Source organism: Mauremys reevesii, linkage group 2, assembly GCF_016161935.1.
Source record: "Mauremys reevesii isolate NIE-2019 linkage group 2, ASM1616193v1, whole genome shotgun sequence".
In the NCBI taxonomy this organism is placed as follows: Eukaryota; Metazoa; Chordata; order Testudines; family Geoemydidae; genus Mauremys; species Mauremys reevesii.
In genome coordinates this window covers 187,757,548-187,783,802 of record NC_052624.1, presented here as the reverse complement: position 1 = coordinate 187,783,802, position 26,255 = coordinate 187,757,548, and the positions used below count along the sequence as shown (strand labels likewise).

Here is a 26,255-nt window from a genome sequence, read left to right as displayed (position 1 = left end):
CAAAAGCACAGTTAACTACAGACAAATTCACTTCTGGCATAGGTGGATTATTGACTTAAATGAAATTGTGAACACTTATGCCAGGGTCAAATTTGACCCAGAGTAAGTAAAGATTAACTTTGTTGCAGATCTCATACTAACTGAATCGCTACCAACAATACACTCAAATAATGAATGACATCCTCCTTGAATCAAAACCTCTAGGGAGCATCATTTTACATGTGGAACACCCAGAGACTTTAAGAAAGGACTAGATGGTCTGGTCAATGTACTGCATCAACAAGGAAAATGCAATAGAAAACTGGTTTGAAGTCACAGATTCAAACAGTTTAAATCCAGAAGGGGCTATTCGGATAATCTAGCCTGACCTCCTGCATAACACTATAGATAGGGCCCTACCAAATTCACGGTCCACTTTGATGAATTTGGTCATAGGATTTTAAAAATTGTAAATTTCACAAATGATTTCAGCTATTTAAATCTGAAATTTTATGGTGTTGTAATTGTAGGGATCCTGACCCAAAAGGGAGTGATGTGTGTGCGCGCGGGGGGGGTGGGGCGGTTGCGGTACTGCTACCATTATTTCTGCACTGCTGGTGGTGGCACCACTGCCTTCAGAACTGGGCAGCTGGAGAGGTGGCTGCTGGCAGGGAACCCAGCTCTGAAGGCAGAGCCACCACCAGTAGCAGCACAGAAGTAAGGATGGCATGGTATGGTATTGCCACCCTTACTTCTGTGCTGCTGCTGACGGGGCGCTGCCTTCAGACCTGGGCAGCTAGCCAATAGCCGGCACTCTCCAGTTGCCCAGCTCTGAAGGTGACACTACCGCAACTCTCCTAAAATAACTTTGCAATCCTCTGGCCTTTTGGGTCAGGATCCTCAATTTGAGAAACGCTGGTTCCCCCCATGAAATCTGTATAGTATGGGGAAAAAGCACACAAAAGACCATATTTCAGGGGTGAGACCAGATTTCACGGTCCATGATGCATTTTTCATGGCCGTGAATTTGGTAGGGCCTTAACTGTATAACTTCATCAAGTAATTTCTGCACTGAGCCCAACAACTTGTGCTTGTCTTAGACTATATATCCTTAAAATGATATCCGGTCTTGATTCTTGCTCCAATTTATCAAAGCACTTATGCTAAAAGTTAAGCATATGCTTATGTTAAAATCCCAATGATTCCCTTTATACACACACTTAAGTGTTTGATGAAGTGGGGCCTTAAAACTTCAAGTGATGGAGAATCTACCACATCCCTTATTAAATGTTCCAATGGTTAACTGCCCTCATTGTTCAACATCTGCATATTGTTTTCAGTTTGATTTTTTTGCTTCTGGTTTCAGCATCCAGGTACTGCAATACATTCTGTCTCACCACTCTCCTCATTACCTTATTCTCCCTGTGAAAAACCAATCAATTCTGCCTCCTAGAACACCATCTATTAATTCAGTCACCACAAACAATAATTCTATACCTCCAGCACAGCCCCATAGTTAATCTATTCTCCAACACATGTCTACATAGCAACTAGATACCCATGGTTGCTCATGCCAGCCAACTCAGGCTCACGGGGCTGTTTCACTGCTGTGTAGACTTCTGGGCTCAGGCTGGAGCTTGGATTCTAGGACCTTGCGAGGGGGGAGGGTCCCAGAGTTCTGGCTCCAGCCCCATCTCAGAAGTCTACACAGCAGTGAAACAGCACCACAGCCCGAGACCTGCAAGCCTAAGTCGGCTGGCATGCCGGCTTTTCTTTGCTGTGTCAATATACCCATAAAACTCTGCAGTTAGTTCTATGACCCATGCACCTCCAATTAATTCTGCTCTCCACCAATCCTATAGGCTCTCCAATTAATTCTCCTCCCTCCTGTTCATATAGAGGCTCCTTCATTAATTCTATACTCACCTGCACAGAGGGTACCTCAATTAATCCTGGTGCTGACCTCTCCAAGCACCCCACCCCAATCAATCCTGCCACCTCTCCACCCTCTATTGAAATCTGTCCTCATTTCAGAGTTATTGGTGGTCCTGCTCCCTTCCGGTCCCTTGGCCTCCCATATCCACTGGCCCTCTTTGCTCATCATACTCCTTCTGCAATACAGTGGCTCCAGCTTCTTTCTTCCTGGTGCTCAGAGGATGGACAAGAATAGAAGGATATTTCATTCTGTCCTAGGCTTTGGAAGAGGGGCGGGGGGACTTAGCAACAGTTGAGGGACATCAACCTGCCTTCCAGGTCTGGCAGGGGCCAGAAGCAGCAGTAGCTGCAGAACCAGCAGCAAGCTGCTCTTTTCCAGCCAGCTCTAAGCTCTAGTTTTCTCCAGTGACCAGGCTGACCCTAAGCACATGAAGCAGCTCTGATTGGCTCCCCTTCACTATTTCCCCCACATCCTAATGAGGGATAACCAATCAGAAGGGGATTTCACTGCAGACGTATAGGAAGGTCTGCAAACCTGTAGTCTACAGGGAAAGCCTGGCAACTGTAGAGTTGGCAGGCCCATAATGCAATTCCAGTAAATGGCAGTTGAACTGCACTAATGCAACACAGAGGAGTTTGGCTCTCCACGTTTATTCTGTTGTGATACTTAGGTCTAGATCCTCATCTGGTGTAAGTCAGATAGCACCAAGTGAAGATCTGGCCCTTATTATAAGCAGAGGTTCATCTCAATAATGATTTGGTTAAGGTGCAGAATATTGTTACACTGGAAGGTGTTAATGGCTGCCATCAAGCATGTCTTTGCTCTATAGATCAGTCACTGACTTGGTAAATGTCTGTGGGAGATATTAACCACCTTTTATTCAGGCTAAAAGGAAGAAGCAGTTAAATGCCCCTTTTGTATAGTGATAGCTGAAAGAATAGGAAGCCGCCTCCCAAGGCACTGTATGGCAAAGCCAATCAGAAGCTACACTGTGTTGATGGAGGAGTTTCCCTGGGGACTGTTTGCAAATTCAGGGGCTGCAGATTGATTAGTTACAGCTCTGTGGGGAGGGGAGAGGAAGAAAGTGAGAGAACCAGTGGGGAGCATGGCCTTGGGAGGAAGCCAAGAGATGGAGCTTCATTTGGGCATAATACTTTCTGGAAAGGCAGACCATTTCTGAACAGGGAAACTGCCTCCTTCTGGTTGTTTTTATTGTGTTCAGGGAAACACGACTTTGTGTACATTCTGTGTAAATAAACAGCATTGCACCCATAGGCACCAACTCCATGGGTGCTCTGGGGCTGGAGCACCCACCGGGAAATTAGTGGGCGCCCCGCACCCAACGGCAGCCAAGCTCCCCCCTCCTCACCTCCTTCTCCCCCCCAGCATGTCGTGTCCCCACTCCTCTCCCTCCCTCCCAGTGCTTCCTGCCCCCAGCCGCCAAACAGCTGTTTGGTGGCGCTTAGGACTTTCCGGGAGGAAGGGAGGGAGGGGGAGGAATGGGGATGTGGCACGCTCAGGGGAGGAGGTGAAGAAGAGGCAGGCAAGGGGCTGGGACTTGGGGAAGGGGGTGAAATGGGAGCGGGAAGTGGTTGTGGCTGGGTGGGAAAAGGCAGGGTGGAGCAGGAACTTTGGGGAAGGGGTGGGATGAGGGTGGTGCAGGGGCAGGGCCAGAGGTTGTGGAGGGGTGGGGCCGGGGCGGTGGGGGGATTGAGCACCCACTGGGCAGAGGGGAAGTCAGTGCCATGATTGCATCAAAGAAACATCTGATTACTAACAATTTTGTCCTCCTAACAGAAACAACCCTGCAAGGCTCCAAATGTTTGCCAACCACTCAAGCCAAAAAGGGGAAACAATGTGCTCTCTAGTATGCATAACTGAAACATCTATATATCTATCTGTGTATCCAATGAGCCATCCATCCATCCAGGTTTTTACAGAACACTCATTGCCATTATATTTATGTGTCTTAGAACAAGATAAAAGAGAAGATTTGTTGGGTTTTTTTTCCACATGTGATTCATCATCCTGTGGTTCAAGAGTGTGAGGTGACATATGAAATCTATATGAAGATTTTAAACAACTGAGAGTCCTTATTATAAAATTCTAACAGAAATGAAGTATGACCCAGATGAATAAGAAATATTTTCTAGTATAATCAGAGATAAATTAAAGTAAAAATAAAAGCAGTGTCTTTTTTTTTTTAAACAACATGCATGCTTAGTCATCTGTTAAACAACAAACAACATAACATGTTTGGAGTGAGAAAAAAGTATTGAAACTATCCTTGTATGTTAACAATGTAAAGTGTGATGCAGTGTTTTTTTTAAAGGCACAGAATTAAATTACTAGAAAAGGGTCATTATTACTGCTCTTAGGGGGAGACAGCACTGACATAACTACCTTTAGGCAGTTATTCCAGAATCATTTACTATGTCTGGAGCAGGACCCATAATTTGATTTCTCCCCTTCTCCCCCAGACACAATTTACTTCTATAGGTGACAACTCTGAGTGAGATGCTGTGCTGCCCCTTAAGCAGTACAGCATAGAACTCTCAGCCTAGGCAGAGGGGGGCTAAAGGTGGATTTAAGCCACCTTTGTGCTCTCTCAGTCCTGGGCTGCTCTGTGGCCCCTGGTCTAATTTAGAAACTCCTCAGTCTACATTATGGAAACCTCCTCAGATTACTGTATGGGTGGGACCATGTGGCCCCAATCCCAATATATCCACCCCAGCATGTCCCCTATGAGCGGGGTCCTCAGAAGGCAGGCTTATGGCTGTCTTCCCCAGTGCCTGTGCCAGGGGCGATTCCCAGTCAGATCCTGGGCTTATAGGGTATGTCTACACTGCAATGTAAGCCCAAGGTTAGTGGGCCTCAAGTCAGCTGACCTGTGTTAGAGAACCCAGACTTGAGCATCTACATTGTAATGTAACCCTAGATTTAGAATTTTCTGACCTGTGCTTGAACCTAGGGTCTCTGGCATCCATATTGCAGTGTGTAGATCTGAGTCAAGTTAACCATATCCCAGAGCCTCTAGTGCCTCCCCACCCCCAAAATGTGGCTGCTCTACCCTTAGGAACTCGGGGCACTGTGGGAAAACTCTACTGCCCACCCTGCACATTATAGGCAGTCTGAACTGCCCACCAATACAGCTTGCTGAGCAGTTATTTTATTCTGTGCATTCCCGGCTACCAGAGCCAGCAACATGGAGGAGGCGCCTTTTGACAAAGTTCTCTTGCTTGCACTTTCACTCCGATGTGAGGAAGCTGGCAGAGCATCCGTGAGGTGCTTGTGGACATTTCGGTGGCCTTTTCCATCCTACCAAAGGTACCTGACGGATTTCAGAAGGCAGAGGCGTAAGTTGGCATTGCAGACTCGCTCTCAGATATTGCTCAGTATAATTGGCATAGCTGCTGATGTCCCCTATATAGACCGCCACTTCTGGTGCAGGGCCACAAGCACAGATTAAAATCACGTTGGAGGTGTCTACAAATCCATTTGGATGCCAGTGTAATCAATGCTGTCCACATTACTGTGGTTTGCCATGCTCTTTACAACCTTTGTAAAGCCAGAGGTGAGCCATTTTCCCCTGAATTGACCTATGACAGCGAGAAGACACTGGATTAGTACCCTCAGCCAGAAAGTGCAGCTACCGCGACGGAAACTGGTTGCATCCAGGCAGCAGAAGTGATGGGAAGGGACGCTTTGTGTTCTCACATTATGGACTTGCCTGGCCTATTTGAAGAGGGGGGATAGTACCTGTATGAATGTGCTTGGAGGAAAAACTGGCTAATTTATTTTTTTGGGGTGGCAGTGCTTGGGAAAGGAGTGATCTTGATTGCCATGCAATGTAAGTCAGCATGACATGATGAACATGATGAAAAATGAATTTGATTGCGGTTTGGGGGGTCCAATGGCTGTACAGATAGAATTTACTGATATTTGAATTGCTGTACCTACGTAAATAGAGGAATACAGTTTGCTTTGTAATGCTTAATTACTCAACACGTTTTTAGCTTTATTACCTGAAATTATGATATTATGCAGTGATAGCAATAACCTTTCTTGAAAACTTTATTTGTAAACAGCTCTTAAAACAGTAAACCACTCACACAGTCTTGTGCAAGCAAGCTGCCATTACAAAACACCCAAAAAGAAAGGTCAGGAAAGAGTTAATACCCAATCCGATCCACCTACTGGTGCATGTCCACTGGCCCCAGGTTCTCCTTTCTCTTCTTTACATGTTTACCCCTCACTTTGCTTTATGGGTGAGGCTGGAAGTTTCCATCCAAGAGGGGTGGAAGAAGAAAGTAAAGCTTCATGGTATTTAGTTGCCCTGTCCAGCTGCTCAAGAGTCCTGAATGCATGGGCCGTATGATTCTTATCCCTTGTCTTCCTGTATTCACTCTTTGGCCTCTTCCTGTATTCACTCCTGCACTGATCACCTGTCTGAAAAAACTGCAGAGCTGCCAGATTTTTAGCTATCTGCTGGTAAGCGTGGTCATTCGTGGTGCTTTTGCTGAAGTCCACAGTTTTACTGGCCTCACACCACAGATTCACCAAAATCTGGCTGTGCTCATGTGACCAGGAAGCAGCACTGTTTTCAATAGAGTGCATTGCAGATTGTTGGCTTAGAGAGAACTAAGGAAGTTGCCCCAAGGAACTGTGGATACTTTCGGATGACTCCCGGGAGCTGAGTCAATCCAGGGCAGCATCTACACTGCAAAGCAATAGGGCTCAGACCCTAAGTCCTGGCTTGACTTGAGCTCAGTCCCTACAGGATCCTGGGACCCTGGGTCCAAACCGTTGGTTAGTGCAATTGCAGTGTAGATGCAAGGGGGCTTTGCCTTGAGCCCAGGCACAAGCCCGGACTTACATTGCAATATAGACATATCCTTAGTGCACCTTCATGTTGCTCCAGCCCTTTTACCCAATCTAAAGGGGCTGGAGCAGGTATCAGGATTTTATCTTTGTATGCCATCTCAAAAGTTTATTGGCACTTTACTTTGGTAATGCTAATGTCATACTAAAGAGTTCAATAAGTCTTTTTGTGTCACATTATTACCTTTTGCATTATGCGTGACACAAGATGGTCCTGCAATCTTCAGCAGAGTACTAAAACAAACAAAATATCTCATTTTTCCTTTCCTTGTTGCTTCTTGAAGTGAAGCACCTGGCTGTAACCAGGTGGCATTCACACTCACCTCCTCACAGTGTGCACACTGAATATTGTTCATACTCATGCTATCCCTAGGGCTTGCCTTTATAATTAACATAAATAAAACAACAAACAAATCTAATACTAACATTTCCTCTTAGCTTGGCTGTTACTTCAGATTGCACTGAACTGGTTGTCAGAACTACGTCATGGCTAAAAAGCATCTTATTGCAAGTCAGTAAGGTGTGTTAAGAATCACAGATATGGGAGGTGGGGGGAGAAAGGTTGTAATTTCTTATATGGGACTTCTCTTGCATGTGACCTGCAGCTGCACTGCCTGCACAGGGACCATACATTTTCTAATAAACTCAGAAATACATAGTTATGTGATGTGGAGTAACAGTTGTTGAGAACTAAAGGAACAAACTAATATGAAATTGTCTTTACAATGCCAGTCTTTGTTAGAGGCTAAGTATAATTCTGTAATAAAACTCCATCAGCTGCAGGCTCTTCTATAAGGTACTGTGATTTCCTGTCAAGGCTGAATCCCCACTCTGTCACTTTGAGTGCAGAAGGTGGGGGCCCATAAGGATTCTAAAAATTAATACTTGCCACTCCAGGCTTGTATTAAACTCCCAAGGTTACAGCTTTTCTTTAACCTTGGCTTGGTAAATGCTGCCACCACCCAAATACCAACTCCCCCCCAAACCCTTGGACCCAGGAAGGAGCACTTGGGAATTCCTCCCTGTGGGGTACCCTCAAGCCCTTTCGCCCCCCCTCCAGGGAAGAGCTGAGAGAGAAAACAAAGGAAATTAGCTGTTGCCACCAGCTAATCAAACAGCATATGCACAAACCTCTTAGGACACCAAAATTCCAATCCTGTTCTTAAAAAGGGTAACTTTTATTAAAAACAAAAAGAAAGAAAATACATCTGGAATTTAGGCTTTTGCTATATTTTAAAAGAGCAATTCCAAAAATCAAGCATCCAAAATAGCTTTCTAGGGGGTTCATATTAAAGGTTACAAGCAAACAAAAGCATCTGGGGTTAGCACAGAGGAGTCCACAAGCCAATAAAAAATAAAAGAAATACCCTAATCATGTCTTTCTAGACATTCCCTAATTTTACTTACATATCTGAGGCTCCAAATAAGTAGGTTCAAGGTATGAATTGATAATCTATAATCATACCTGGCTTAAAGCTGGTTACAGCATTACTGCTTTGTGTCCTGCAGCCCAGAGAATAACAAACAAAGGGAAAGTTTCTTTCCCAATTTTAAAGTTTTACCTTCCCATTGGCTCTTGGTCAGGTGCCCACTCCTTTCCTTTTACCTGTGGGCTTGTTAACCCTTTACAGGTAAAGCAAGCAGAGAACAGACCAAGAGGGATTTTACAGCTAACTTGCTGGCTGCGTGCCCATCAAAGGGAGCTACTTCCCTGTCCCCACCATGTATCACACCTCCTCTCCCACATTCCAGTCAGTTCCCTGCCAATGATATCCAAGTATGTTCCAATAATGATGGGAAGGGGGCATCTTTCTGGTATTTTATTATTACTTGTCTAGGGGTGGATGCTGCAACCCTGGATGCTTACAGTGAGCAATACTTATCTATGTAATCCTGTTGTCTTTCAGAATGTGAGCCTTAACCATAGACTTTTAGCTATTTCTTACTTCCTTCTTGGATCACAAGTATGCAGAATAGCATTGTTATGCCAGTGGCCCAAGTACTGCATTATTTTCTGTAATTACAGGGTATTCTCATTATTACTTTTATATTTTGGATCACAGGTTTAGAAGAGGAAATGGTTTCAGCAAACTGATATGAATCTCTCAGTCCTTGCTTGTTGTCTCACAGTTATAAGTGTACAAAATAAAACTGGTTTCATTCAAACAGGAACCTTTCTGAACTTCAAGGACTGTAAACTGGCTCTGGCACAGACTTGAAAAATGCATTTCAAACAGAACATGAAAGGGTTAAAAGCTCTAGAAGAAGCTCTGTGGTAACCTCTTTCCAGTACTGTCACTTCTCACAATTTTATGATGATTCTCACCATATCTGGTATTTTTCTTGAGACCCCAGCACCTGGAGTCATGTGACTACATAGGACTACTGTATTTCTTTTGGATTACATAAATTAGGGGCACTGTGTTTCTCTCTTTCTGGCCTGTTTTTAGTGGACTGTATTTACTGAGTCATTCTTATTCATACAGAGCTACTCAAGCTTTTTTCATGACTACTAGGAAAAATGATATTTGAATTATGCATAATGTGTTTATCAATAAAATACACAATGTTATTCTATTGTGATATTCAAACTCAGTATGTATGGACTCTATTTTGGAGCAGGCAGTTCAGTGACAGATCTAGAAAAGGGACTTGGAAATGGACTCTATTAAACATACCTCTTGGTTTTATTCAATACCTAAATTTAAAAGATTCTTACCACTATCTTGGTATTGCTGGTCTCCCAGTATGCTGAAATGGCACTAGCATATGCTTTTAGTCATGAGAGGCAGGGATGTGTTAATGTTAGAATCAGAAAAAAAAGTAGCTTGAAGGAACTGAACAGAAGTAAAAAGGTGAGAAGTTTAGAAACCTTTTTTTTTTTAAGTTGGAGTCTTGAAGCCTAGTATTTTTTTCTCTTTTTTATTCAATTTCACCTTTTTCTTAATATAACTTTCATGTTTGAACACAGAAAAGCATCTATCAATGCAGATTTACCACATCTACCCCATTCACTCAATCTAACGTTTCATGAATAAGATCACTGCATGATGTTATTGTACCACATGTGTTGTAAGATTTGGATATCAGAAGTCAGTTAAGAATATGGTGAGCTCTCTAATTTCCTTCCTGTTGAGGACTGGTCATGCTGCCTTAAGAGTTTGTATGGTAATTTTCTGTGTACATTAATAATAATCTTTAAAAATGTAAATAAAATCTCATCCTGGAAGCATATGAGAATATCTTATAATGTGCTGATCACAGATCCCTCAGAATGCATCATTCTTTTTAGCACCTTTGCAAACAACGATTCAATAAGGACTAATGTTGATTATTGACATGAACATAGTCTTCAAGGGTTGCTATATATCATCTCTATGATAAAAGTCATAGAATCATAGACTTTAAGGTCACAAGGGACCATTATGATCATCTAGTCTGACCTCCTGCACAATGCAGGCCACAGAATCTCATTCACCCACTCCTGTATCAAACCCCTAACCTATGTCTGAGCTACTGAAGTCCTCAGATTGTGGTTTAAAGACTTCAAGGTGCAGAGAATCCACCAGCAAGTGACCTGTACCCCATGCTGCAGAGGAAGGCGAAAACCCCCCAGGGACTCTGCCAATCTGCCCTGGAGGAAAATTCCTTCCCGACCTCAAATATGGCCATCAGCTAAACTCTGAGCATATGGTCAAGACTCACCAGCCAGACACCCAGGAAAGAATTCTCTGCTAGTAACTCAGATCCCACCCCATCTAACATACCATCAGGCATATTTACCGCTATTCCTATTACTACAAATGAATGGGATAGTGATTGCTGGTCTGCTTAACATTTCTTTGATACACACAAGTGAATTGTCCTGATTACAACAGCAATGCCACTTGTTAAGCCTCTAAGGGTCATGTATGGGTTAGCTGGTTTGCCAGCATCACAGTTATAAGATTCCCATGGCAATTCAGCATGGGTTATAAGCATCTTAAGGTGTAGCTTGTTTCTTTTGTACTTTAATCAGCTCCAGCCATAGAGAATCTTGGATTGCAACTACATCGAGGGACAATAGATGATGCTGTCTGATACCTTTCCTCAGCCAGTTATATCAGATTGTCCAATAGTTAGGGCACTAAGCTGGAAAACAGGAGAATGGGGTTCAATTCCTTGCTCGATTACAGACTTCCTGTGTCACCTTGGGCACGTCACTTAATCTCTCTGTACCTCAGTTCCTTACCTATGAAATGAGGAAAATAACACCTCCCTATCTCACAGGGGATTGTGAAGATAAAATTAAAGATTGTGAGGAACTAAGATATTGCAGTAATGAGGCCATAAGAGTACCTAAGATGGACTAGGGCTCAGATTCACTTGGCACAGCAAAGAGTGAGGAAGAGGGTAGTTATAGCTCCACAATTCTCAGGGCAGATCGACCTCACCCTAAACACTGGTGGAGGTTATTTTAATGCACACCAGCTGGGTACAGCTCAAGGGCACTGTCTTGCAGCTATGCTTCCCCCACTGCATAAGAGCTGGGGGTGGGGATGGAGTTCACTAAATCAGATTAGCAACAGCTGAGAGTTTCCCTGTGACAAGGGACTTTTCAGCTTGGAAAATGTGGTTGCTTTGCAGCTCCTTTGCATCCCTCATACACACATAAGGATATGTATACAGCCGATCTGTTTAATGAAAACTCAGGTAGTACTTCTCTCATGTGTCCTCTGGCTTGATCAAGATTTTTACCTCTTAATTGATCTGTTATAGTATACACCTGTAACTGTATCAACTATGACTACCACTGCCTTTAAAAAAATAAAATCTGTTTGACAATTAGGCAGAAATATTCACAAGTATCTATCGCAGCTAATGAAGGCTAAACGTCCTGACAATGTGGGGGCTGGAAAAGTTGCAACCGAGAGGAAACAAAAGTGGACAGAGTATCACAGGCTGCTCCAGAGATCTGCATTTCTAAGAACATCTGCTTGCACCCAGCATAGAAGTAGGTGGGTGGAGGTGATGGAATGAAAACAGAAGAGATAACAGCACCCAGAGGGAATCCAAAATATTAGCATAATATAATAAGATAATAGCACTGCAAGATTCTATTTTTCCCTCTAAACACTATTTTACTAGTTATCAGGTGTTCTTAATTATGATTCATTTCACTAACTTCTCACAACTTGTTCAACTAGCTCGCCAGATAATTAATTGTATTGCTACATGCTTCACTGACTCTCCCTGCTAGATGTTTTCCATTCTTAGTACACTTCCTCAAATATATCTTAGGTACTATACTCTGTTTGGTCTCTATCCCTTTCAGTTTTAAGTCTGTTATTTCCATTAGTCTAGTTGCTCATTTATCTCCTCTCTTACTTGGCAAGTCCTTCTACAAGGCAAATGTTATATACTTCTCAGATGTGTCATATTTTGCATACACAGTCACTGCTTTCAGCAGTGTGAATTAAAACTGTTTGCAGTTTGGCACTTACCTTCACAAATGATAGCCATGTTTTCTGACAGGTGCTAGTCCTGCTGCTGGTGGAGGAAGCAGACAAGGAGATGATTAGACTAGAGTCAACTTGGAATGGCTGTAGTTTAAATAAATATACATGGAACAACAATACCTGAAAAGCAGTTTTTCATATTAAAGCTCCTTATTTTTGAGATAGAATTGAAGGAATTAATGGATGGGGTTGAAACTTCTTAACCAGATTATTTTCATTCTTATTCATCTAGGCAGAAATGATAGTGCACCTACAGTAAGGTTGCCTAACATTTCCTGTTATGAGACCCTATCTTCAGTTGCTTATAATTTTTGCCAAATTTTAACTGTCTAGTCTGAAATTTTTCATGGGTAGGTGTCTGCCAGAAATTTTTTTGTTTTAAGTTTCAGGTAAAATGCTTCAGTGGTACTGAAGAATTAAATTGATACACTGGTTAGTCTCTGTTTAAAAAAAAAATCATACAACTGTTTCACTGAAAAGTGCTAGTGCCTCCTTGCTTTGGAGCAGGAGTGTGTGTGACACTACTAATGGAGAGATGTGCCTTTTAATGTCCCCCTCCCCCCATCCACCCACACTTAGCCAAATTATGAGCCTCTGGAAACCACAATTCACAGGTGCCCAGTAGACACCTGTTAGAGTTTTGCAGCTAAATTCTCTGAAAATTCTGTCCACAATGAGCATGCTCCAAGTTGGAGCTGCAGGAGCTTTACATGACTTTCCTTACAACTGCTCATTCCAGCTGCCAGGCACAATAAGGGACAGAAGGTAGAAACATTGGCTATGTTCCCACACCTAGTCTGTTTGAATGTAGTGGGGATGATAAGGGTGGGGGGTGCAATAGAGACTGCAGGGAAGAATGGGGATAGAGTGGGGGGAGGAGGGGAAGAGCTAGGCTCTGGGGGAGAGGTAGAGGCAAAGGGGGCCACAGACAAGCAAGTAGATGATAGGGGCAGAAAGAGGCAGTCAGGAAGGACTGGGGTAGAAGAGTTTATAACCACTAAAGAATACTCTCCTACAAAACCTATGAAACACATTAGCAAAGTGTGCATCTCCATTCACCTCTACTGGCTAGTCCTCACAGAAGCTAATAATCCAGGGGTCAGCAACCTTTCAGAAGTGGTGTGCCCAGTCTTCATTTATTCACTCTGATTTAAGGTTTTGTGTGCCAGTAATACATTTTAATGTTTTTAGAAGGTCTCTTTCTATAAGTCTATAATATATAATTAAACTATTGTTGTATGTAAAGTAAATAAGCTTTTTAAAATGTTTAAGGAAGCTTCATTTAAAATTAAATTAAAATGTAGAGCCTCCTGGACTGGTGGCCAGGACCTGGGCAGTGTGAATGCCACTGAAAATCAGCTTGCGTGCCACAGGTTGTTGACCCCTGTAATAATCTATTACTGCTGTCAGTTACTCCATTCACATATGTAGTAGAGTTATGTGCTATGGATCTAAAGGGCCTAGCCATGTTGATGACCCATGCAGCAACCAGAGGTGCCGGGGCTATGAACTGCCAAGCCTAGAGTTGCTGTGGCAAAAATTAGGCACTGCCTACACTGCAGTGCAAGTCCAGGGTGCAACGTAAGGCTTGAGCCCAATCCCCCTTCTGTCTACACACAAATCACAACTAAGCGAGGGTCCAAGTCTATGTCAAGATGGGATCCAGGGTTCAAGTCCTGTCGCTTTGTAGCGTAGATACAACCCCACTGGACTCATGCTCTGGGAGCCATCCGTAGGCTTTCTTTCTCCTCTGCATAGTCAAGTTTGGTGGACTGTCAGCTTTTCACACACTGCACCATCAATAAAGGGCTAGAGCAGCCACATTTTGGGAGGGTGCTAAGAAGTCTGGGATATGGGTGGTCAGATTTGGGACTGCATAATACAGTGTAGATGCTGGCCCAAGTTGGGCCCCAGGGTTCAACAATTCCTAATCTGGGGTTACACATAAGTGTACACACTCAAGTCCTAGGTTAACAAACCCAGGGTCTGCTAACTCAAATTCTAGTAAGCGTAGGCTTACATTGCAGTGAAGATGCACTCTGTAGTTCCATACAAAGGAATTTGGTTTTTTCTGTTTGTTTTCAAATAACCCTTTAAAAAATTGAGGAAATTATATTTAGAAAAAAAACTATTGCAGAGTCAAGCCCTCAAAAGTTAGGAAATATGGACATTAAGATTGTCTGCAGTGTGGTATAGTTGGAAATTAAGATCACATTTTTTTAGTTAACCACAAGAACATCCTTCTTCTTTACAAAAGGTAAGAGTACTTTATTTGTGTTATAGACAAACTAGGAAAAAATTCTTAGTCACACAGTTCAAGTATTTCCAATCCAAATTCCTATAACCCTTTAAATAGTTATTGTTCAGGAGATACCGTTGACTAGGATCTAAACAAGAGTTTAAAGAAAGAATTAGGATGGTGTGATTGCACAGGAGTTAAAGTTAGGAGACATGCATGAATTCTAATTCTGGGTTTTCCACAAACTTCTGTATGACTCTTGAAAAGTCCTCTGTGCATCTGTTTTCTATCATTAAAACAGGTTGCCGTATGGGGCTATTGTGAAGTTTAATGAATGTTAGTAAAATACTTTTAAACTCTCAGACAGAACATTAAAGCAGTGAAGTAGTATTATGAGTTTTTCATATGACTGGATGTTGGTGTAGTTAGGAAGTTTTGATGTTGGTACCACTTGTAGCTGTTCAATTTATGCAATGTATCATTAAGAAAATGTTGTCTAAAGATGTTAATTTTCTTGATTCTCCGGTTAAGTCTATAACTATGTAATTGTTTACAGAACCTTTCACCTGTACATCACCAGCTGAATTCTGGCCCAGGTCAATAGAAGCTGCATATAACCAAAATGACAGTTAATATGAGTAAAGTTCACTCCTCAGTGTCTATATTTGGTGTTATGCAGTTCAACACTCACACTTTTCCTTCTGACACACTCTCCATGCTTTAGGGTCACCTGCTACCCAGTTAAGCTAATTAAGATGCACACCTGCAGTGTCTTTAACCTCAGACCAAGATTATTAACCCACTGGATTAGAGCAACAGTTTACTATATGAAAGCTCTTTGGAGGCTTCTGTGAAATGAGCTTGTTGTCTCAGTGTAACAGGTAATATTATTATTTTAGATGGTGGAAAAAAGCTGAATTAGCAATGGATAGTGAGTTGAATATAGTTTTTTACTTTTGAAATGATGATGAATTTTAAAATGGTGAATATTTGTCTCATTATAACCTTGTTTCCTTTCCTGTTGGGATTGCATATCCTGCAAATGCTGACTATACCCTATCCAACTCACTCAGTCAACATGTCTATTTACGTCATTAAGTGCCTTGAAGTAAGCAATCAGATAATTTAGTGTTTGTAGTTTACACTTTAACAAAATAATACAAATTCCTTCCTTTTTGAGGTGAAAAGAAATCATACAACATCTGAAATATTGCAGGTCCTACATGTAGGCTTAGAACAATTAGATATTTATCAGTAAATGTTAGTAAATATTGATTTCATTGTGTACACAAGCTCACAGACTGACAAAAATATTTCCATCAATAATAATTGAAACTTACAGATGGGCAAATAAAAAAAAGATGTTTGAGAACTTATTAGAGTTTGATTTAAGAATATGAATACTTTGTAAATTTTAACATGTGATATTAATATGTATTTTAGTGGTTATAAAGATTTAACTTTTTTTAATGTCAACGTTTACTGTCATTTAATAATTGTCTGACCCTGACTCCCACAATTTCCTACAACCATGAAAATTCAAATAGGTAAAAAATAGAAAACCATTCTTTAAAATAAGCATTGATTTTTTTATCCTTTAAAATTATTAGAAAAGAAAATGGATTTCTACTAAGTTTTTTTGACATGGTTTGGCAAAATCTTAGTACCGCTAACCACAGACATTAACGCGCCAAACAAACTATGTGAACAAAGTTTTGGTTCACAAAATATGAAGGGGAAAAAAACCCCCAACTATAGGTTAACAGATCAAGGGTCCTATATGGCAATCACTTAGGACATATTTAATTTACTCATTTTTGCAGTTTCACAGAGAGCAAAGGGACTACTAACATGCATCAAATAAAGAACATACATATTTGCAGGACTAGTACCTCAGAGTGAGAGCGAGATCCTCATCACGAATATTCTGTAATTTAGGGGAAGATACACCAAGCTAAAGTCAAGCACCCATGAGCTGTAATCCAGATCTTCTATTGACTATGCCTTATATTTCTGTTCACTTCATGAACTTTATTACCTTGGTAAATTTTGCCCTTGAGTGTTCTGTGATTGATAAATGGGGTTCCACGAAGCTTATTGGGTGTAAATTTTGGATGAGACCTTAAAAAACAAGGTTCTGCTATGTGTGGATATTAATTATCAAGTGGCACATCTTGTCAGAGGGGAAACTGCCTTGATATTACTGGCCAAAATTTTTCCTTCCACTATTTTGCAGTACACTGTATGCCAATGGACTGTTTTACTCCATTCCCAAGCTGGCTGCGTTTCAGTTGTATCATATGGATATAGCAGTTTTTCATGTGAAAAACACCACAGAAATGTAAAACTTTATTTAATATACCATACTACTTGGTGCAAAATTCAAGGTGAAGAAACTACGTTCAATTGTACAGTTTCAGGTTTGTTTGATTTTAAAAGAAAATTAATGATGTCTGACTTTTCTAAAAAGGAGAAAATGTTTCCTACTTTTTTATAGAAACACCTCTAAAAGAGTCATTTTTAGATTTCTTACAGTGATCTCAGCTACATCACTTTATGTTGTGGGTGTGATATACTGTGACTGAGACTATCTCCTCAACATTTAGAAAACGATTTCTGTAATTTAAAATAACTCAACTGCCTATCTAAATAATACTGTGCATTAAGAGCTTTCTTCTTACATTTTGCAGATACTTGCTAGCTCAGATAGGTAGATGGGCTAATTATCTTCCACGCCTCCACAGTAGAATAATGCAGCAATAATCCAGTTCCCGTCCAACTTTCATGCATAGTGCAGTGAGGATAGAGGATTGTGATCCTGCTCCCATTGAAGTCTATGGAGAAAAAACAACACTCCTATAGACTTAAGTGGTATAGGCTCAGGCCTACAGTTTGCAGCCTTTAGCAAGTTTCTACTGCCAATGCAACCACATGGAGTTCATTAGTATATTTAAAAGCAAATTTTCTTTTAAACCACTCTATACTCATGGCCTGTGTTAAAATAGATAGTTTCCTAGTAGTAGTATATCTAGGCATACTATCATACTATAATGTCATAGGGTATATCCACATGGCAGCTAGGAGGTGTAATTCCCACTCAGGTAAATGTATATGTCAGGGGTGGCTAAACTTACTGAGCCTCCAAGCCATATACAATCTTCAGAAGTTCAAGAGCCAGGCTGCATCTGCTGGGGCTCCCGGCTTCAGCCCTGTGGTGGGGCTAGGAGCTTCTGCCCTGGGCAGCGGGGGGTTTCGGGGATTCAGCACTATGAGAGGGGCTGACTGAGGCTCAGGGCTTCAGCCCCGCTCCTGCTGAAGCCCTGAGCCCCAGCACGTGTGCCCCATGGGGTTGAAGCCCTGAGACCCACCCCCCCCCACTGGACAGAAGAAGCCCTAGCCCCACCATCCTGCTGCAGTGCAGAAATCCTGAGCTTCCCCCGCAACAGTCTGGTAGGCCGAGAATGGGTGTGCGCGGGGGGCTCTACGAGCTGCACTTTAACTATCAAAGAGCCACATGTGGCTCATGAACTACGGTTTGGCCACCCCAGTATATATGCTAACTCTGCTTAAGCTACTGACTCAAAATAGCAGTATGGGTTTAGCAACATGAGTGGCTACTGAACTGCCATTTGAATATTGTCCCTCCTGACCCCCTGGTTACATATTTGATTGTTTAGCCCAAGACACTGCCCTTGCCACCACAGCCTCACGTTTATTTTTGAGGGCTAACTTGAGCAGAGCTAGTGCATGTACATCTGCCTCAGCTGGGAATTACATCTCCCAGCTGCTGTGTGGACTCTATTGAGAACTCTATTTTCAGGAAGTGCTTGATGAGAGACGACTGTGCATATGTGGAGGAAGTAATAAAGCCTAAATGTTGCAGTGTCTTAGCTCTTTCTCTTTTGGTTGTTTTCAAATGTCTCAGGCTCAAGCTGAGATTATTATCACAGAAGAAAGAGAAGTGCAATTGTTTTCAAAAGAGATCCATGGCAAGATATGATAGGCTAGTAGCTTCAGGGTAAAGAACATATGGAGTGGGCTTTGGCTACTGACATCAGAGTTGTCACCTCTTGCATTTTTTCTCAGTCAAGTTAGCAGATGCTTGTTGTAAACAGCTGCCCTAACACTGGCAAACGTACATGGTTGTAGTTTACTGCTGCAAACACTGGCAACATCAGCACAGTTCTAGCCTACAGCCACCAGAGGCCACTGCTGCTCTTTGCCTTTCTTATGTGTAGCGTGAGCAGCTACAAGGAATCACCCCAGAGGCATCCAATGTAAGGGTAGCAACAACTCAACCCTTCTCCCTCATTCCACCAAGCCGGAGTGGGCTAAACACCAAATGTGATCTATTGGCAGAGCAGGGGAAGAGAAGGAACTAAGTGTACACATTGCAAACTCAGCCTGCTGGAAAGAAGCCCCAGTTACATTCAGACAAATCTGATTTCATTCTTTGAGGTTACAAATTTTGTTGATAAAGGCAACAGTCTAGATGTAATATAATTAGAGTTCTGTAAGGTGCTTGACTTTGTACTACATGCCATTCTGGTTAAAAATAGTCTTCATTGTTATTGTATGGATCTATGTTAAATAGATTAAAAACTGTCTAATGGACAGATCTCAAAAAGTCATGGGCAATGAGGAACCATCACTGAATGGGTGTGGGGAGCTGCAGGGATTGGTAGTTGTCCGGACACTATTCAACATTTCATCAATGATCTGGAAGTAAATATAAAATCACTGCTGTTAAAATTGGTATCTGACACAAAGATTGGTGGAATGGTAAATAATCATGAGGACAGAGCAGTCATACAGAGCAATCTGGGTTGCTTGATAAATGGCATATATTCAAATAAAAGAAGTTTTAATACAGACAAATGTAGGAACAAGGAATGCAGACCATCCCTACAGAATGGGTGACTAGCTGATTCCTGGAAAGCAGTGACTCTGAAAAAGATTTAGGGGACACAGTAGATAAGCAACTCAGCATGAGTAGAGCACTGCAAATCTGTGGATATCTGCTTTCCGCATCCGTGGACCATGTTTGCAGATCGGATGCAGACACAAATTTTGTATCCATGCAGGACTCTAAAAATGAGCTCCTCGTGTGATGGAATGGCAAAAAGGGCTAATGCAGTCCTTGGATGTATGAAAATTAGTGATTATTAGGGAGATGGATTTACCACTATATATGGAATTGGTGAGACTGGTACTGAATACTGCATACACTTCTAGCGTTCACAATTTAAAAAGGATGTTAAAAATTGGAGAGGGTGCAGAAAAGAGCCTGAGATTATTTGAAGGCTGGAGAAAATGGCATACAGTAAGACAAGGGTAGGCAACCCCTGGCATGCGTGCCAAAGGTGGCGCACAAGCTGATTTTCAGTGGCACTCACGCTGCCCGGGTCCTGGCCACCAGTCTGGGGCCTCTGCACTTTAATTTAATTTTAAATGAAGCTTCTTAAACATTTAAAAAACATTATTTACTGTATATACAAAAATAGTTGTTATATATTATCAACTTATAGAAAGAGACCTTCTAAAAACGTTAAAATGTGTTACTGGCACGCAAAACCTTAAATTAGAGTGAATAAATGAAGACTGGGCACACCACTTCTGAAAGGTTGCTGACCCCTGCAGTAAGACTTAAGGAAGTCCATCTGTTTATCAAAAAGAAGACTGAGAAGCAACTTGATTACAGTATACTCCTTTAGTCTGGGTACTCAAAGGCTCTTTAATCTCATGGAGAAAGGCATAACAAGAGCCAAAGGTTAGAAGCTGAACAAATTCAAATTAGAAATAAGGCAGACATTTTTAATAGTGAAGGTGAATAACTATTGAAACCCACTACCAAGAGATTGGGGGGGGGGGGAGAGAGAGGTCTCCGGCAAGACCTCTCTGGAAAGTATGCTTTAATCAAATGCTGAGCTCTCAATGCTGGGGTAACTGGGTGAAATTCTATGGCTTGGATTAGACAGAAAATCAGACAAGATGATCTAATGGTCCTGTCTGATCTCAAGGGCGATGAAAGCACCTCTTGCTTGCTGGATTCCATATGTGGGCAGGGGTATATGATTTAGGGCAGCATTGTTGAGACAGGGAGGTAGTGGGGAGAATATTTTCAGAGTGGAACTGGCATGGGAGTAGAATTGCCAACCCTCCAGGAGTCCTCAGGAATTAAAGATTAATCTTTTAATTAAAGATTGTCATGTGATGAAACCTCCAGGAATACATCCAACCAAAACTGGCAACCCTATGCTGTGAGGATTTTAGAGGCAGAAAAGGGAGCGGATCCCTCTCATCACTGAGGCACAGGCAGACTCCAGTGTTTGTGAGTACATTTTATACCCTTCTCCCCTCAGAAGGTCAAGTGCACTGCAGCTGCATGTGTGTGTTTCAGGGGCAACTTCTTGCTGAATTTGAAGATCAGAAATCAATAGCCAAACACTGAAGGGATGCCAGCCCACTTGATTTCTGGGTGAGCCTGTATTGATGTTTCTTAAAGCCCCAGCTCCTGCAGACAAGGGATTATGGGGAGACTGTTTTCATTTTTTAAAAAATTGTTTCTATTTGTCAGGGCTGTGGAGAAAAACTGGAGCATGTGCACCCCTTAAGGGCTCTCAGACCCTAGATGGCAAAGAAAAAGAGCCCAACGTTGCGACACCCTGCTTTTAAGCCACTTGTGGTGGGGAGGGGACGAGGGCCTGACTCAGGCTAATGTGTGGCAATACTAGTGTCAGCAGAAGGTTGCTAACCAGCCCCCAAGGATTTTGTCCTGGAGTCTCCAGGAATTAATCTTTTTAAAGACTAGGTCCCGCGAGGAAACTCCAGCAATAGGGCCAACCTGAACTGGCTACCCCTAGTGTCATGACTTCCAGAGCCTGCCTCAAAGGGGAGCGCAGGAAGGGTAACGTGCGTGTGCGCGCGCGGCCACTCCCCTTCTGCAGGCGCGGGAGCTCAGGTTCTCCGTCCCTGCCCCGCCGCCCAACAGCTGCCGCTTGGCGATTAGAACTCCGCTCCGCTCTCAGAATTCCACAGTACCCGGATGTCACAGAGGCCAGGCCATCCGTCATCGTTCACCTCTTCCTCCCTCCGCTCGCGAGTGCACGCGCATAACCCCCTCCCATTACCAGGGGTAGGGCGCATGCGCCGCCGCCGCCCTTCGCTAGAATCACTTTTCTTTCACTCGCGACCTCAGACCTTTTGCGTTCGCGCGGGTAAAGCGCAAGCGCCTTTGCCGTGCGCATTTCCCTCCCTCCCCACCCTCGCCGTTCACGCGCGTGCGCGTTTCACTTGTCTCGCGCATCTCCATACAGCGCCTCAATCTCTGTGTATAGGGCCGGTACGTTCTTTCCTCGCCTGCCCCACCCTTTCAACTGCCTCTTCCTCCGCCACCGCCGTTGCAGTGTGGTGGGGGAGCGAGTGCGCGCGCACGCGCACGAGCGTGCGGGGGGAGGGGGCAGCCATGCCGAGGGGGCGGCCTTCCAAACCCAGCAGGGAGGACAGCAAGGCCGGTGCCGAGTCAGGTAACTAGCGCGGCCGGACAGGCTCGATACGCGCCCTGGGGTTCGAGACTGGGCCCTTAGGGGTGGCGAAAAGCCTCCGCCGGCTCCCGCATATAGTCCCCGGATATGGGGGGGAGGGAGGGAGGCCGGGTCTATTGTGTGTGGGGGGAGGGGGAGCTAGGCCCTGCGGAATGATACTGAGCGGGCAGATCCCGGCCCGGCGGCCCTGCGCTGTTCCTGGCTCGTTCAGTAGCAGCGGCGCGGCCGCCGGAGTCAGCCGGGAGCCAGCGCGCCCGGGAGCGGGGATGGCGTTTGCTCCCGTCCCGGGGCCCGTGTCTGTTCGCTCGCGGGGGGGAGGGGTCGCGGCTGGGCGGCTTTTAAACGGGGTGCGGGGGTTGGTGCCCCCGAACAGGAGAGCGAGACGAGGCGTGTAGCCTCCCCGGCGGGTGCGTGGTTCCATGGTGCCCGGGCCCTGCAGCGTCCGGCTGGGCGGCGAGCGGAGCAGGAGCCTGATCGGGGGTAGTTTGGAGATGAGGCTCTTCCCCCACCCCCGCAAACTGAACAAATACAGGCTTGAAATACACCACAGAGGCCGCCGTACAATGCGGGCTTAGACCTCGGGCTCTCCTTGCGAGGAATAACTTTTAAGAAAGTTTTCAGTCATTCCACGTGTGTTGTACATAAGGAAACAAACAATATAAGAGCCACACGGTTCTGCCTAAAAGCATTTTACCTGCTCTTGTTACTTCTAGCCCTTTATGATTATTTATGGTGGAACTAGACCACACCAGATTTTTTTTCCAGGTAGTTGGCTTTGTGCATTCGATAGCACTTTTTATAGTCAATGTCCCTGTTTTCTTTTGTGTGGTCAATTTTCCCTTTTAATCTGGGTATTTCTCACAGAAACCAGAGAGGAAAAGCATGATCATAACACCCAAAAAACTAGCACAGATGCTCAGGTAGGTCTGTGCCTCAACTCACTTTCAAAGTGTTGGATTAGATTTCAGGCTCCTGTAAATAACAGCATAAAAGATTCCCTCCCATAGAGTAGTTCGTAGGGAGTTCATCCTTTGATGTACAGACAGTCAACACCACTCTCTGTCATCCAGCAACTGAATTTTTTTGTTTCTTTCTTTCAGGAGGTGGGCTAAATGTTTATTATTTTGCAGGATAACCTTGAATTAATTTTGTAAACCCCTTTAAAAGTTCTTAAGCCTACATTTAAATATTATATTTTTGTTAGATATTTAAAAATCTTTGTTTTTGAAAATATTATTTAATATTGATTTTTTTAAAAAACAGGAACTGAGAAAATTTTGCAGTAGTGTCTTAGGTCCTGATCCTGCAAAGACTTAAACTGCATGTGTAAGGGCTCTCTTACACCAGGGCCTTCCACGATACTTGAATCTTTCCCTCTCCCCACTTTCTAAATTAAACTCTTACCTTAGTTGAAATATTACATTTTTGTATTCATTATGCAGGCTTAAAATAAAATAAAATGCAATATTTGGTAATAGAGGGTGAGCATGTATCATGTGTTCTTTCTACCCAGAGTTCAGATGCATATTATGATGTTGAAAGTTGAGTATAAAAAATTTCTATAGCAGTTGAATGATTACTTAACTAATATGAGAATTGGTGGTGGTTCAGGTTTTTTGGGCAAGGAAATGCTATAAGAAGTATCATTCATATAGCATACCCTTTATGTTTATACTGGAGTTAAATTATTCCAATTAACTATCAGAACTATGGGTCTGGTCCTGCAAATGCTTACACGTGTAACTTTGCATGAATAGTCACAGTGAGCTAAATGGAACTACTTATATGGAAAAATTAAATGCACTTTTGCAGATTTGGGACCCAAATTCCATTTCTGCAAGGTAGAATCTATGTGATGCTCCTTGCAGGATTAGGATTTAGGTTTGCAGGGAATAACAGTGATGATGTGCTGTGAAACACGAGATATGTACTAAAGAATGTTATGCTCAGACCTTTTTTTCTAAAGAGAGGATTTCTACTGTTTTTAAACTAAGTAATGCAAGAATAAAAAATTACACCCAAACAGTTTTGGTTTTAATACAGATCAGCAGTCAGTTTTGTAACAATTGCTTTTGGTGTTTTCAAAACAGAGCATTTATCTCTGTGTGTTTTCTGTGCATGTTCAGTAATAGCTTTTGTATGGATTTGTATGAGTTTCAGTGCATGTACTTTATACGCTTAAAATGTATACACAAGGTTTTTGAATAATGGTAACTTAAATGGGTATAAATGTTATAATATCAAGCTTATGATGCAAGCTGATCAAAACAGACATTCAAACTGTATGAAAATTCTGACGTTCAGCCTTGATATGATAAAAGTATATCCAATAACATTTAAATCATACTTTGATCTCAGACCCATACATTACTTAGGACTAACGTGAGGTGCTGAGGACAGTTAATTACAGGTGGTTGTATATAGTTGAAAAATAAAAAAAAAAACTATATACCAATATTTCTCAAGAAAAAGTTGTAACTGAAACTTAGCATTTTTAAAGTGTAAATTAAGCCATGTAATACAACAGAGGCTGGTTATTAGCCGATCTGATAATTTTTGGTTATTAGCAATTTTTTTGTCAAGAACCCATTCCATAGACTTTAATGTTCATTGGATTCATGTATTAGCAACTGTCATGGTGCTTATTGATAACTTTTTGATGACCTAGTGTCCCTGCTCCTTGTGGAAAACCTTGGCTACCGGTTTGTGGGGCTGCAGGCAGGGAAGGAAGCACTGGGCTGTGCCAAGTCCAAGCCCCTGGTGCCATGGTAGGCTGCAACTCGGAGAGTGTAGAGAGAGGTACTGTGCAACTCCGAAGGCACTCAGTACTACCTTTTCTGCTTCTGTCCTGCCCACAGCCTCCCTTACCAGCCTTCAGCACCAAGACTTCAGCGGGAGTTCCCAGTTACCTCCTGTGTGGGTCGCAGGTCCCTGGTTGAGGGGCTTTCCCCCTTGGCTGTTTCAGGCATGGGCCTTTTGTTTGTTGGCAGCTTTTTGCTTGGAACCAAGAAGTTGCTAGTAAATGGCATCTACTGTATAACTGTGAATGAAGTATGGAATTACTGGCAGATTTATGCAGAGAAAAGGAAATTAACTAGAGCTTGTTAGAAAAAGTGTGACAAAATATTTTTTCAATGGAACTTGTTGATTACTGGAATGCCTTGCGTAACTCGAATTTTGCGTAAGTCGGAAACGTATACCCAACCATTATGCAAAAAAAACCAAAAACAAAACTATTTCTAGCTTACGGAACTTTTTCCGTAAGTGCAGATTTGTGTAAGTCGGGTTTGCGCAACCCCGGGCGGAGAGAGGGGGGTCTGTAGTTGAAATTGGTTTGATTTTGATGGGACTTGGACAGAAACCAGGTTTGATTTCAGTGAAGCTCTGAAAGAACCTAAGGAGGTTTGCAGCCAACTTGCCTGCATGGCTCCTAAGAAGCCTGAGCTTTCAGAGTCTGCAGCTCTAGGGCAACCTGCAAGCAGGAAAATGCTCCTTTTAGTTGTAAATCCACAGTCCAGAGAATTGGAGCAGGAATGAGGCAAAATGGAGATCTCGGGTGTCTTTTATATCCTCTACCATATGTGTGGAAATTTACTGTCCCAAACAAAACCCACAACCCCGTGTATGGAAAGTTACTGATGAACTCCAAGGTTACGTGTCTACACTGCATGCCCTTACATATTTTGCTTGCAGTCTTAGGCCTGGGCTACACTTGAGAGTTACAGCGCTGATGGTGGCTTTACAGCGCTGTAACTTACTCCCCGTTCACACTGGCAAGGCACATACAGCGCTGTATCTCCCTGGCTACAGCACTGGTTGTACTCCTCCTCGACGAGAGGAATAAAGAGAACAGCGCTGCTGTGCCAGTGTAAACAGTGATTAATCTTACTACTCTGTAACTGACCTCCAGAACCTTCCCATAATGCTTTTAAGTAAAGATAACACTCTTTATTTTGTTGTGATGCCTCTGTTTGTTTTGTTGTGAACTCGGAGCTCCCGGAGCTGCTTATCTAAAAAACAAACACAGCTCCTGTTTGCTGTGAATGAGGCAGGCAGGGGGATCCTTTTGGAATGTCCACAGTTAGTATTTGCTTGAGGAGAGAAGCAGCGCGGCGGGCGGGAGTGGAGGGTCCGTTTTGGAGCAGATGCTTATCTGGTCTGTGAGGGAAAAAAAACAA

At 43.0% G+C, this 26,255-nt stretch overlaps 2 protein-coding genes across 9 annotated transcripts in view; one reads left to right on the top strand and one right to left on the bottom strand.

Annotated features, from left to right (window-relative positions):
* ZNF516 (zinc finger protein 516) overlaps positions 1-12,297 on the bottom strand; it is a 293,509-nt gene extending 281,212 nt beyond the window's left edge. The window contains exon 1 of the mRNA XM_039521536.1: positions 12,280-12,297. The gene's annotated coding sequence lies outside the window, so the exon portion shown is untranslated. The remainder of the gene's footprint in view (positions 1-12,279) is intronic.
* Positions 12,298-15,373: 3,076 nt separating this feature from the next.
* Positions 15,374-26,255, top strand: part of ZNF236 (zinc finger protein 236) — a 192,993-nt gene continuing 182,111 nt past the window's right edge. For 2 of the 8 annotated variants that reach the window (XM_039521525.1, XM_039521522.1), the window contains exon 1: positions 22,398-22,997. In XM_039521525.1, the coding sequence (XP_039377459.1) occupies positions 22,960-22,997 (38 nt within the window). In that variant the 5' untranslated portion in view covers positions 22,398-22,959. Of the gene's footprint in view, positions 15,415-20,757; positions 20,865-21,944; positions 22,060-22,397; positions 22,998-26,255 lie in introns of those variants that run through there. The other 6 variants (XM_039521523.1, XM_039521529.1, XM_039521530.1 and 3 more) reach the window with 6 other exon arrangements.